We start from the raw sequence: 13,468 nt of genomic DNA, 5'->3' as shown, positions 1-13,468 counted from the left end.
TTCATTTAAATTAGGCTATACCAAGAGAGGAGATCCTTGAGACCTCCCATAAGTGGATCCTCAGAGCTCCTCACCTTTGTGCAGAGGTGTTTAAGAGCTTTTAGCCTTTCCCCTGTAATATTTTTTTCTGCAGATGCAAGGTGTCCATTTGTATGGGATGCTTACCAAGATGCCAAAAGGACAGGCAGTGTTTCTGTGCTTGCGTAAGAGGTGTTGCTCAACTGGCACTGCGCTGCTCCTCGAACAGAGGAAGGAAATGGTGTCTCCCTCTAACATTGACTCATTTCCTGAAGGCTGCATCAGCAATCAGTCTTTGGTTCCTCATGATACATCACAGTGTGTTAGACAGTTTTCTCAAAAAAAACCACCCCACTGACTATGTGTGACTGACCTGTTTCTGAATTCAGTGATAACTTCTCAAGAAGTGCCACGGTGATGGCATTTTTGGATGGAAACCAAGGGACGTGTGCTGGAGGTGCTTGGACAGAATATCATGTTCAGACATGGATATGGCACAGACTGCGTCTTTGGTTGTTGAATGTTACTTCAGAAGTTAGATCTGATTTGTTCTGTTCTCCCACCTTCCTGACAGAGCTTGGTTTTGTAAATGGCTGTTTTCACCTCGACCTTTATCTTCACCGTGCTATGAGTCAGTGCAAATTGGAGTGCAGGAGCTAGCTAGCGTGTGAAGGAGGCCATTGGCAGATCTTCCTGCAGATACTTTGTGCTTGTGCCTACTGATGAGTGCACGACCCTGCATGTTAAATGAGGACAGATGCTAGAGACAGCTGCTGACTGGGAGTTTTACTGGCTGATATGTGCTGCCTTGTCCTGCCTGCACTAACAGGTCACAGATAACAGGGTTTTGAGAACATCTACTGGAGAGAAACAGCAGGTTCTGCTCCTGCCAGTCCCTTAATGTGGTTGGTTTGGTTGGTTTTCTTTTGTTTTGGCGTTCTTTTTTCCTTCCTCACTTGCAAAAAACTTGTGCTCAGGTGCACTAGAGCTCTGGGACCAGCAGTCATCTGCTAAGTAGTTTGCCAGAGATTGCCAAGGTAGCCCCAGCAGCAGAAAGGAGAAGACAAAGGTCCAGGAGAGGGTCCGAGCACAAGGCAGCAGCCATAGCTGGGCTGAGAGTAGAACAGGAGCTACACAGAGGGAAGCAAGGAGGCTCTTCAGGGGCCGGAATGCCTCACTGTGACTCCGCTTGCAGAAGCTCTGAAATCAATGGAAATGAGCACAAGTAGCATCAAGATGTGCCAGGCTGTCTTCGCAGGAAGAAGCTCACTTAATTGAAACCTGTCTTCTTCCTTCAGAGTCCCTTGCAGTTCTCTTCAGTAGCAAAGAGCTCTTACCCTTTCCAGCTTATTCATTCTCTGTGTCAACCGTCCTTGTGCCCCTGTTTTATTTAGTTGCCGTTAGATTTTTATCAAAATGTTAAGAAGTAATAATAACTGAAGTCATTACTTCCAGTTTTCCTTGAAAGGTCTGGGTAAAATGCACCTTCTCTGGAGCAAATCTCCTTTGACCTACTGCAGCTTATCTGTCTGGTGGTGGTTTGGTCTAGGCATGGAGGGGAAAGGAGAGGGAAAACTGCTTCTCTTTTATAAAAGGGCAATGCATCTAGTGGAACATCAAAAGCCCTCCCCCAGCCTCACTCTTTCACCCTAACAGGGATTCTTGCTGTGTTGTTAGTTTGCATGCCATACAATAACGTCTCTGCAGCTTCATCCCATAAGGACTGTGCCTCATCTGTTTGCCTCTTTTTCACAAGCCTGTTGATACAAAGCATTAATCATTCAAATATTAATAAAGAAATAATAATCCTGGCTGTTGCTAACTATCTGATTTCCTTTCTTTTTCTTTTTTCCTTTTTTTTCCCTGTGCACATTTTCTTTAGCTTGAAATGGCGATTGAAAACCTACAAAAAAATGAAGGGATTACATCACACAAAAGCAGTTTGCTCAACAGCCATGTAAGTTACAATCGGAATTTACAACCTTTTTCCTGCTTTGGTAGGAGCATTATTTGTAGCCCTTTGGTGTATTCAACAGCATGAGCCACTCAAAGCAGCCTGTGATTCAGCTGTGCTGCCCAAAGCAGCCCATTCCCAAGGAACAAGAATCTGCAAAAAGTGCCATGATGTTAATGTTTGTTTATGAGATGCTCTGGATTCTGTTAACTGCCTTTAGCCTGTGTTTATTTATCTCATCTGCCTTGCAATGGAAATTGCTGGCAATTAGATAAACACATTTGAAGAAGTTCTTTTCTTTCACTGGAATTGAAAGATGGCTGGAAAATAACTTGCAATTCTACAGCAATAACTTGGCGTGAATCATGACAGATATCCCTTAGATAGCACATACCAAAAGCCTGTGAATGCCTTTATTGCCTCTTTCTGTGCCTCAGGAAGACCATTACTGTTACAATGCTATGCTAAATCCATTTGCTAGACCTCTCTCTTCTCACTATGCCAACAATTTCCCTGCTTTGTGTGAAGTTCCCACTATTCTACTGGGCCTTCTGCATCATGGTTTATGACTCCCATGCAGTAATGCTTAACAGTGAGCACATGCTTGTGTGAGGTTTGAAGGGTCTAATTCAAGTCCTGTTGAAGTCATTGGACTTGCCTTCACTTCATTGTGTTTTGGATTAGGCTGAAGCATGTTCTGCACTGATAAATCACAGTGCACAAAGTGGCACTTCTTTATTCTAACAGATTTCCTTTTGCTTTGTATTTGGGGCCAGATCTGTTGTCATTCTTTGGTTCTGCAAAAAAATCTTTGCCCTCTTCACCCTAGAGAAATAGCCTGAGAAAATGAAAGGAACATTAAACCTAACAGTCTGATGCTCTTAAGTTGATGTCGAACTCCAAGCCAGGGCTCCCGGATGAGTTCGATCCTTATTTCAGCTTCTAGAAATTGAAGGTCCCTTGTTGTAGTTGGTGAAACACAAACCTGCAGAATCAGGCTGGTAGTTTGTGTTCTGAGCGTCTCTGTGTATCCTTCTGTCCCAGGCTGTTGCCGTGCTCACGTGCCCGTGCTGTGCCCTGAGTGCCACGCAGATTTGTCTAAGGATAATGTTGCTCTGCAGAATTTTTCTTGTCCGTCCCAGTGCAGAGCAGGATGGGGTGGGTCGTGGTGTGATATTGAAAAAAACACAGGAAAAGGGCAGAGGAAAGTAAGCGAAGGTAGAAAAGAGATTTCATCTGATTGCAGGCTGCACAGGATGGAGTTGGGGCCCAATCCAGCCTCTGATCAGATCTTCCCCACCCTTGTCTTGCAGGGTAGAAGTAAAGAACTTAATGTCTCTCTTCTCAGGTCACAGTTCATAGTTTGGCAGAAGGCTTAAGTTCTCTTACAAATTCTAAAGGAAATAAACTATTTCCTGAGCATGTGTGTACACATCAGCTCTCCGTTCCTCCCTGCTGAAGATGCGGATCCAGGCACAAGCAACATGCTGACCTGGCCAGCTCCCGGGCTGGGGTGGGTGATTGCCTGAGCCGAGGAAACATGTGGGGCCCTTGCTGCCCCGTGAACCTCCAGTGTCCTTGCTCTGCCTTTCTGGAGCACCGAGCGATGTCTGCAGACATGTGGGAATAGCAAGGAGGCGATGGTACGAGCAGTGCCTGTAGGAAACGCAGCACATTGCAGAACCGGATCAGGCGATTTCTTTCCAGAGCTAGAGGAAGGTTGGTTCTGTTGCCTGGGGAGGTTGTGCAGCCTCTGCCTGGGTTGGTTCTCAGGACTCAACTGAATAAGCCTTTCAACTGGACTGAGGGACCTGACCTCCCTTGGAATTGAGCCCTCAATTGAGTAGGAGGCTGGACTGGAATAACAGAATCATCATCAAATGGTTTGGGAAGGTGCCTTTCAAGGTCACCTAGTCCAACCCCCTGCCATGAGCAGGGACACCTTCAACTAGAGCAGGTTGCTCAGAGCCCCATCCAACCTGACCTTGAATATTTCCAGGGATGGGGCATCGATCACCTGGGGACTGGAGGCTGCCAGAGGTTGCTCCCAACCACAGTGTATGGGACAGCCTGATGAGGGTGCAGCACTGAGCCTCTCTGCACGTCTTCCCTGGCACATGCTGTGTTACAAGGGTTTCTGCTGTCCGGGATGTTTCAGGTCCCAGTCCCACCTCTTTATGTTAAAAAAACAAAACAAAAAAACAGACAGAGGATTACCTATCCCAAACGCTTGTGTGACTGACACACGATATTGTCAGGCTTGCACATGAGAACCAGAAGGTGAAGCAGCAGGTGACTGTGATTTTTCAAGGCTGAAAGCAAAATACGAGCTTGACAAAAGCTAGTAGCTGAGGAAGTTGTGAGGTAATGCTAATTGCGCTCTTAGTTGTAACTTAATTGCTTTTAGTCTTAAGGTTGCAGATTTTTTCATTAAGTGTTCTGTCCCTCATTTTAAATTTCCCATTTTGCAGATCTGTAAATTCTTAGGGTAATGGTTTATCTTGTGCCGTCAGCAGAGTTTACATGCCAGGAATCTTTGGGGTTTTTTTTTTTAAAAAAAAAAGAAAATGAAAGGTATCTCAGTCAAGAGAGTTTTTTTTTTTCATAATGCTGTTTAAACAAAGTCAATGTGAAATGGAGCCACACTTGATAACATAATTGTGCTTCAAAAACTCTCTAAGAGGTTATTTAAGTGCACTTGAAATATCAAATCTGGAAGCCTAAGCTAATGTTAATACCCCAGTGACACATGATGTTTCTAATGAAATCATGTCAATCTATTACTGTTACTGAAAAACCTCTGCTCACAAGTGTACTCCAGAGTCACTGGGTCAGAGGATTACTTCTTTGCCAATTATGAGCTGGCAGATGATGCAAAGAAATTGAGAAAAATGACTACAATTTTTGTACATGAGTGCCTAAAGCTGGCACCTAAGGAAGCAGTTGGATGCTCTAACCTGCCTGAGGCCCTGCGGCTCCTAGATATCCATAGCACTCATAGGAACAGGAGGAAAATGCATTTTTTCCTCACTGCCTGTAAAACAAAAAAACCAAAAAAAACCCCACCCCAAAATAAACACCCCCAAAAACATTGGACTTCTTCCCTGTGGGTGAATGGCTCTTAGGTTGGTGCTGATGGACTTTCTCCCCTGAGGAAAAGATCTTATGCCCAAATGGTGATTAGGTGGAAACACCTAAAATGAGACTGAACAGAGAAGTAGGAAAACTGTTAAAGGGAATAACTCTCCCTTGCCCGGGGGCAGAATGTAATGACCTAATGAAGGATTAATCTCCTGCTCGGGGGATGCTGGAGCTTGTGCTCCTGTATGTGGATAGCTGGGGGCTTAACTATGCAAGGGACCAGAGCTGACAGGCACTTGTTCTGGAAAAGAGGCTTTCCAAGACAATATACAGGTTTTGATGAAACTTTAATTGCAAAAGATTGGTGGGGTTGAGCAGGGAACTCCTGGTGCGGGGGAAGCGTTTCTCCCCATCGCTGAGCTCGGGATGCTCGGCAGGCACGCGTGGTCCATGGTCTGTCCTAACTCCGAGCTGGACTGAGCGGGGACCTAGGAACCTGCTCCTCTTAGTCTCAGATGAAACCACCTTAAATACGAACCATAAATGTGTGTCCTCAGTGGTTTCTTTTTCATAGAAGTGCCCATAAAAAAACCTTTCCAAACCTGGACCTTCAGAAAAAAAAGGTTTTTTCTTTTCTCAGACAGCCCCATGTATCACTTTTTCCATCCTTAAAGAGCCATCCTTGAATCGAACAAGGACAAGGTTTTTGCTGAAGATTATTTTTTTTTAAACCAAAACAAACAGTCAATAGAAATAAAGTTAAAGTAGAAATGAAATCGCAATGTTCCCCTGTAGTGCCTATAACAAACAAAGCAGCAGCATATGGCTGCATAGTGATTTTATTGGTACCTGATTGTAGTATAAACAGAAATGAAACTGTAGAATATCTTGTCATTGTCACAACTGAGCAAAATTCAAAAAGTAAACAGAGTAAGGGACACAAATGGAAAGAATCTTTAATGTTCTCATTTTAAGTGCCCAGTCTGTTACTACTAATGCAGGAAGAGCAAAAATCATGTTTTGAAAATTACTTACATTCTGACGTTTCTTTTTTTAAGCTCTTTTGTGCGTTTCATAATAGGTTTCTAATTCAATCGTGGGAGTTCATATTGTGAAACTCTGTAATGTGTAAAGGAGTATAAAAAGACACTCGCAGAAAAAGAAAGCTGGAAGATGAAGGGAATATTCTAGAAATATCGAGGATTAGACTAAAAATGTCTAGGATCAAATTTAAATGAGAGGGTTTTACCTATATCTGAATTTTCCATAGTAACATGCAACTTTTTTTTTTTTTTTTAAGGCTTGGAATTAGAACATGTTTAAAAAATAAATAGCTGATCCACATTCAGTATCTTCCATAGGATAAATAAAATAAATGGTAAAAAAAAAAAAAGAACCTTCTTAATCATTAATCATTTAAATACAGGGAATGGGCCAAAATTAGAATAGATGTGGACTAATTAAAAATTGAGCTCCAGCTGGTCTTTTATGTCATAAACTCTGGGGTCCACTTTTGTTAGAGATGGATTAATGGGTGGGGAAGGCTCAGGGCTACGGAACAGCTTTTTGGGGCTTCCCAGGGATGTCTCTTCTGCAGACGAGAGCATGAAGGGACGCGGATCATTAGCAAACACCACCTCTTAGGACTGTAGGGTTTGGAGGTCAGAAAGATCTTTGTCTGTGGAAGAACACATCAAAGAGTGTCTTGGGTGATGTCTAAGTGGAGGAAGGTGGGAAGGTGACAAGCAGCTCTGTGAAAAGCAGGACAGAAGGGAAAATGGCCAAGAGGTTTTTCTTCTTCCCGCTGTGGCAGCCCCTGGTCTGCTCCAAAGGCCACCAAAACTGATGGGTCAAACCCAACTAATGAATAAAATAGTTTCAACTGTACAGCTTTGGATTCAGCTTATTTGATGCAGCAGAAGTTTAAATTTGGGTATGTGAATGATAACCACCAAACATACATTCATAGGTGCTGAAAAACCTTTGTGTGAGAGCAAAGTGGGGTATGAAATACATAAACTGAAAATAACTCAATGGATTGAGGTGTCAGAGATGTCATTGCACATTTCAGGTTGTATTTTCACAGTTATGAATATAAAACTCAAGAATAGTGGTGAATTGGAACCCCAAGGTTTCAGCAAGAGAAAATGGTAGAAAAGAGCCAGATATGGGAGTATGAGTGGAGAGGACTTAAGCATGGGCCGACTTGTACATCCATGTGCATGGTTAAATCCCATTGACTTCTAGACTAAGTTTGTGCTTAATTACAATATGTGCTTGAAATATTTGTTGTAAGGAGATGACGTGGCTAATATTTTGGCATCCGTAACCTGAGTCTGTTTTGACACTGATCTGGTGCGAATGCAGCTGCTGGTGGTGGAGCTGTGCCTCCTGTGCCCGCAGGGATGGAGGTCTGGAAGGAGAGGGAAGTCTTGAAAATGTTAATCCCAAACATCCCTAACGACAATAAAAAGGCTTTTACCAAAGCTATTGATTTTAGTCCATTTGTATATCTAGTTCCTTCAAAAATTCACTTAATCTAGCACTTTCTTTTATTGAAGTTGAAGTCATTTAGCCAATTAAAGGAGATTGGGGTTTTGGGGTTTTTGCATTTTAACTCCTGTGTTGACATTGTGCTCCGGGCCTGCCCTTTCAGACCAGCTGGGTATGAATGATTTATATAAATTGCAAACTTTAATCAACAAATGTCAGAAGAAGTTCAGACAGTAAATTTTGAAAAATAGATGGACCACCTCAGATTTTTAAGGTTGCTTTGGTAGCTGTTAATTTTATTGTTAAGGGAACAGTTGCAGACATGCCAATCTTCAAATTAATAAAGACTGCAGGATATTTGGTTCCCCTAAAATTTATTCCTCTTAGGCAATATCTTAACGTTTTTATTCTTGGAAAACATGAGTTCTTACAGCTTTATTTTGGTTCTGCAGGAATTCATCCAAATCCAAGGCGGACACTGAGATGGCAGGCGGATTATGTTTTAATGTTCTTGCAAAATCTGACAGCATTTTTGTTTGGGTTATTAGCTTTGGGCTGGGGGTCCTTTTACTTTCATAAAAATGCAACTAGCATAAGTTATAAAACTTACATAAATTAACTACCCAGCATTAAGTTCTCTTGAACTCTTAATGTCAGATGGGATCTCCTGACATTTAAGCCTTGACACTGTTTGATGCAGACCATTCCAGCTCTCTTTAGACTTTCATGTCTTCTTTATTTATTTATGTTTTCCATACATAAAGCTCCAGTGGTTGTTGGACAACTACGAGACAGCGGAAGGTGTCAGCCTTCCCAGGAGCTCTCTCTATAACCATTACCTGCGGCACTGCCAGGAGCACAAACTGGATCCAGTGAACGCCGCTTCCTTTGGAAAACTGATCCGTTCGGTGTTCATGGGGCTGAGGACTCGCCGCCTGGGAACCAGGTTGGTATGAATCTACATTTAAATAAAAAACCCCAAACTCCTACAGCTTCTCGCACGCATACTGAGAACCTACTGAGCATCATTTAGCAGGCACAGGTCTTTCTTCTGAGATCTACAGAAACAACCAACCATGGTCATGTGGGAAAAAGAATTGCTATTCTGAGGCACAGAAGTAATTTCTGTGTGTTACGAGGCAAATCTGCTTTCTCACCATGAATCAGTGGTGTGAGAGGCTTGACAATATAGTTAATTTCAGACATGCTCCAGGTCGCTGGTGGCAGTGCCTTGTCCAGCCACACAGTGGAATTTGGTCTAAGTCCATTTCCTAACGAGTCTAAGAATATTTTATTTGAACTTAGGCTGCTTCTCATTCCATTACTGTCTCAAAAAGATGAAATAAGTAATTTTCACAATTGCCACTGTCAGCTGCAGACCCCAAAATTCTGGTGCAGTGAAACGGTTTCTCCCTTTGGGTCCAGTAAAGGTCCTCCATCACGGATGAGAACACAACCTGTGACCATGTCTTTGATGCAGACAAGCTGTACAGATGTGAATGGCTTATTTCTTAAATTTCCAAAGTGGCAGGCTGAATCTTGTGACAGATTTTTTTGTTTTAAAACATCAAAGATCCATAGGATGTTACAACAAAAGCATAACATAAGAAATTATACTTGCTGTAATTACATATGTGTCCTTCAAGGGAGCATCCAGAGTATCTGCACCGCTTACACAGCTGAGTTTGCATTTTATCCCAGCTTCTAATTTTAAAAAAGTAGCTAATGCACTAGAGAAACAGTGATTGTTCTGATTGTGTAAGATTTTGTAATAAAATTCAAGCTTAGATATTTAGGCTTCTAAACAAGAACAAAACCAGATGTGTCCAGGGCATTCCACAGCTGGAATGTGGAGGCAACAGTCATAGGAAGAGCTGGGGAGAGTTTGGATTTTTGTAGATTGGTCCAAGTGCAAGAGCTCTGAAATAATTTCTGTAGAGGAGAGAAATTCTTTAATCCCATCAAGGATTAAAGAAAGAACAAACAAGCAAAAAACCCACTTAAAATTGCAAATGTGCAGGCCGGGGAGGACACAGTAAACCTCAATAAATATGGAAAAAGCTGTCCACCATTATTTTCTTATTCATTCATTTAGATTATAAATGGAGCTGTTATTTAATTTGCAGGCACTTAAAATCACTTAAGACATGGCCGAAGCGTACTTCGTACCTGAGCACTCAGTGCATGTAAAACACTTTAGTACAGTGACAAAGACTGAACGATTCAAGCGTGTCCTTGAAAAAAACAAAATTTCCCCAACAAGGAAGAAAGGGTTAATTCTTTGCCAAATATTCCTCTCTCAAATTTCTCTATGTAATTTTCCAATAGGAAGCATCATTGGATTTAGGGTGCCTCCAGACACAGCAAATGAATTTTAAGCATCCCCAGTAAGGGCTCTGGAGGCTCTGCTGCTGCTCCCCTGGCTCGGTCTCCTCTCCCACTGAGGCCTCAGCTCAACCGTTGTTAGTGACAAATTGGCTAAAGCCAAGTTGGACACACTGTTGTCATGTATCCATGGCTGCGTAATTGTCCTTCTCGTTCCCAAAAGTAGACACGTGGGGACTGAAAAATTCCAGTTTGGTGGAAAAACTTTAACTGACACATCTGTCTAATGTGATGGAAAGACATTCTCCTAAGGAGCATCACAGCAGCTTTACTGACCAGCAAAGGAAAAAGAGTTACAGCCTCTTTGCTTGAAAAAAGCTTTCAGTTTTTACAAAAACTACAAAAATTAGCAACTCCAAGAACAAAACCACATCAAAGCCCGTTGCCGTTGCTGTGAAAGTGCTGGCAACAGAAAGATGTTTTCTTATCATAGTTAACTATTCAGTCAGGCTTGTTTTATCCAAGTCTAGATAAAGATGGAAGTTTGTTTTTATGGAAAAAACAAATCCTTAAACACTAATCAAATAGCAAAGCGTCCCCTGAGGTCTTTCTGTCATTCTGTTTAATAACACTTTGTATTGTAACACTTGTCTCTTCTTCTCCAGTTACCATGGGTTACTTGGAACAAACCTTGCCGGGTTTTAAATGTGGATGTCACTGAACTTTGCGACATGTGGTTTTAAATTTTATAGGGGATGATGGCATTCATTAGTTCAGCCATTCAAATAGTGCTTGGCAGCAAACCGACATGTGCTGTAAGAAGTAGGGTGTATTGTCAAAACAAGCCTAAGAATAAATCGCAGGGCTACGATGTCCCTTCCATTGACTAGCTTACACTGAGCAATTTCAACGCTGATACTTCCAGGGGAAACTCCAAATATCATTATTACGGGATCCGTCTAAAACCAGAGTCTCCGCTGAACCGCTTGCAGGAGGACACCCAGTACATGGCAATGAGACAGCAGCCCATCCACCAGAAGCAAAGGTAGGTGCTCCCAGTGTCTTGGAGCTTGCTAGCGGTGCCCCGACGCTGCCGCGGGCAAGGGTCCTTTGCCAAAGAAAGCTGCAGACCCCATCTTGGGACTCGGCTTGGCGTGCGAGCAAAGGGAGCATGTCGGGACAGTTCAAACACAAGTGTTGCTGAACTGCCAGAGCTGAGCTGTGGAAGAGGGGTCTGCAAGTCACTGGCTGCTCCGAGTAGTGGAAGGGTCCCAAACCCATTCTGGTCGATGCTCCATCCCTGGAAACATTCAAGGTCAGGTTGGACGGGGCTCAGAGCAACCTGCTCTAGTTGACGGTGTCCCTGCTTGTTGCAGGGGGGGTTGGACTAGATGACCTTGAAAGGTCCCTTCCAACCCAAACTGTTCTATGATTCTATGAAATGACGTTTATCTGCCTATTCCATTTGCCAGCGGCAGCCCGCTGCTACAGAGAATGCCACCGTATGTGCCACTTTTCACTGCCTCCCTCTGACCGAACTGTTCTAGGACCTCGGCTATGGCGTTATTTGTGCCAAATCAGTGTAAAGGACTTGGGGGCTTGTGTTGTGCTTGGGTGGGTTTGGGGTTTTGGGTTTTGTTTGAGTTTTTTTGTTGTGCAACAGTGCAAGCTAAATAGTGCTGTGGTTAGTCTTGTGTCTGAGTAATTTTGAATCTAAAAAACAATGTGCAAAGGAATCTGGAATTGTCTCCAGGAAGCATGGACACTTCTGGTTCTTGCTGGAGTGAAGAAGGAGCAGAAGAATTTATTTCTTCAGCTCCGAAACAAAAAGTAAATGCCAAAGTCAGCTCCTGAGACTGAGAGTCTGCACTCTGGCACCCACTCCAGCTCTGCTTCTCATTTTCTACTTTTTTTGGTGTCACCTTGGGCAAACATCTTAACCCCTTTAATTCTGTCTTGGGGAGTGCTTTTCAAAAGGGAGTTCCTCATTTTCACCCTCCAGTTAAGTAGGTGATATAAATGGTCAGCCCTCACAAGGCTGGCCTTGAATGTATTACATGATGAACGCAAAAGTCTGCATGACTATGTTGCAAATACCATGTACATGTTTGCTCATGCCTGTGTAAATCCCAAGCCACGTTCTAAATTTAGGTATAGACCAGCGCAGAAGATGGATGGCATGGCAGAGAGCGGGTCCAATAGTAACCCGCACACTACGCCGGAGCAATCGGTTGCTGCTCAAAGTCAACATCATCTGCAATTCATAGGTGAGGAGACTGCTTTAATGTGTTAGATATCTCATGTCTAGGCTTATAACTTTAAGAGGAAGGAAGGTCTTGTCCAGCAAGCCCTGGCTGTTCTGCATTTGTTTGCATTATACATATAAGATATATGTATTTTATATATAGTATATATTCTAATAAACTCTTGTTACATCACACTTGCTAAGTTTATTTGCTAACTCCTATACCCACAGGAAGGCTTTTTCCTTGTACCACCAGGTCTGTTGGTTCCCTCTTAGTATGTATTTAATCCATCTGGTTTCATCCAAATTGGATGGAAGGAGTGGAGGTCGCGAAGAGCCTTGCCAAGACAGGCAGCCGGAGGGAGAAGAGCAATTCTCTTCATTGCAAAGGCTGCAATATGTGTCTGACTGCAGACAATACGTACGGACCTTCTCCTTGTGAGAGAAGCTCTCTGGCTTTGCTGGTCATGGATCTATGTGTCTCCATCATTTAAGCAGATACCAAATCCCGGCCAGCTCTGAGCCTTCTTGAAATACAATTTACAATTGCTCCTGATATGTCTGCTGTTGAATTATATTTTCCATTTCTCAAAATAACAGAGAGACATTTTTCAGGCTTCAGAGAAAATCTAATGGGAAGCACAGTAGATGAGGACAATGTATTCATGTTTCTTTTATTACAGAGAGAAAGAAAACATTTTCCTTTCCACACTGAATAAAATGGGCTGCGGTTGTTCACTTTTTGCACAGTATAGCAGCATGAATTAGGAAAGAACTAGATTATTGGTCTAATTTCTCCTGTTTCATCCCAATTGAAACATGAAAGATAGCCACCAGCGACAGCAGCACCTTGCACTCATCTGTAGTCCTGTGTAATTGAGTGCTCCTAACTCTTACCATCTTTCCCAATCTTTTTTTTCCCTAGATGTAACCCATGTCTTTCCCGAGTTCCCAGACCCTCGTCTAGGTAACGTCCTCTTACAAGAAGGGGTCACCATGAATGATGTGAAAACTCTACAGCTTCTTTACAGGCGACACTGCGAGGTGATTATTTGGAATATTTTTAATTTAGTTATTAACTGATGTGGGACATAACCCATGTGCTCATCTCATATCCTGCTCTTAGGAAAAGCTAGAATATAATAGGAAATGCTTGATTTGCTGGGTATTATAACTCAAATATTGCGCTTTATGTTATTTTTTCATTGTGTGACCTGTTTTATGTTTTGTTGATTATTAAAACAATGTCCTTTCCGTTATTTTTCTTGTAAATAATTTAAATGGGAGCACATGAAATTATGCTTACACTGTGCGACAAGATGCTAGCAGAGCAGCTAATGAGTTGTGTTCTT

The 13,468-nt window shown here is 42.6% G+C and overlaps 1 protein-coding gene across 9 annotated transcripts in view; it reads left to right on the top strand.

The window, feature by feature from the left end:
• The window catches only part of RFX2 (regulatory factor X2), a 62,404-nt gene that overhangs the window by 39,679 nt on the left and 9,257 nt on the right, over positions 1 to 13,468 (top strand). For 7 of the 9 annotated variants that reach the window (XM_075038119.1, XM_075038118.1, XM_075038120.1 and 4 more), the window contains 5 exons: positions 1,901 to 1,975; positions 8,311 to 8,492; positions 10,797 to 10,916; positions 12,023 to 12,138; positions 13,042 to 13,160. In XM_075038119.1, the coding sequence (XP_074894220.1) occupies positions 1,901 to 1,975; positions 8,311 to 8,492; positions 10,797 to 10,916; positions 12,023 to 12,138; positions 13,042 to 13,160 (612 nt within the window). The remainder of the gene's footprint in view (positions 1 to 1,900; positions 1,976 to 8,310; positions 8,493 to 10,796; positions 10,917 to 12,022; positions 12,139 to 13,041; positions 13,161 to 13,468) is intronic. The other 2 variants (XM_075038121.1, XM_075038123.1) reach the window with 1 other exon arrangement.

This window comes from Buteo buteo, chromosome 10, assembly GCF_964188355.1.
Source record: "Buteo buteo chromosome 10, bButBut1.hap1.1, whole genome shotgun sequence".
Lineage (NCBI taxonomy): Eukaryota > Metazoa > Chordata > Aves > Accipitriformes > Accipitridae > Buteo > Buteo buteo.
This window is presented reverse-complemented; position numbering and strand designations above follow the sequence as displayed.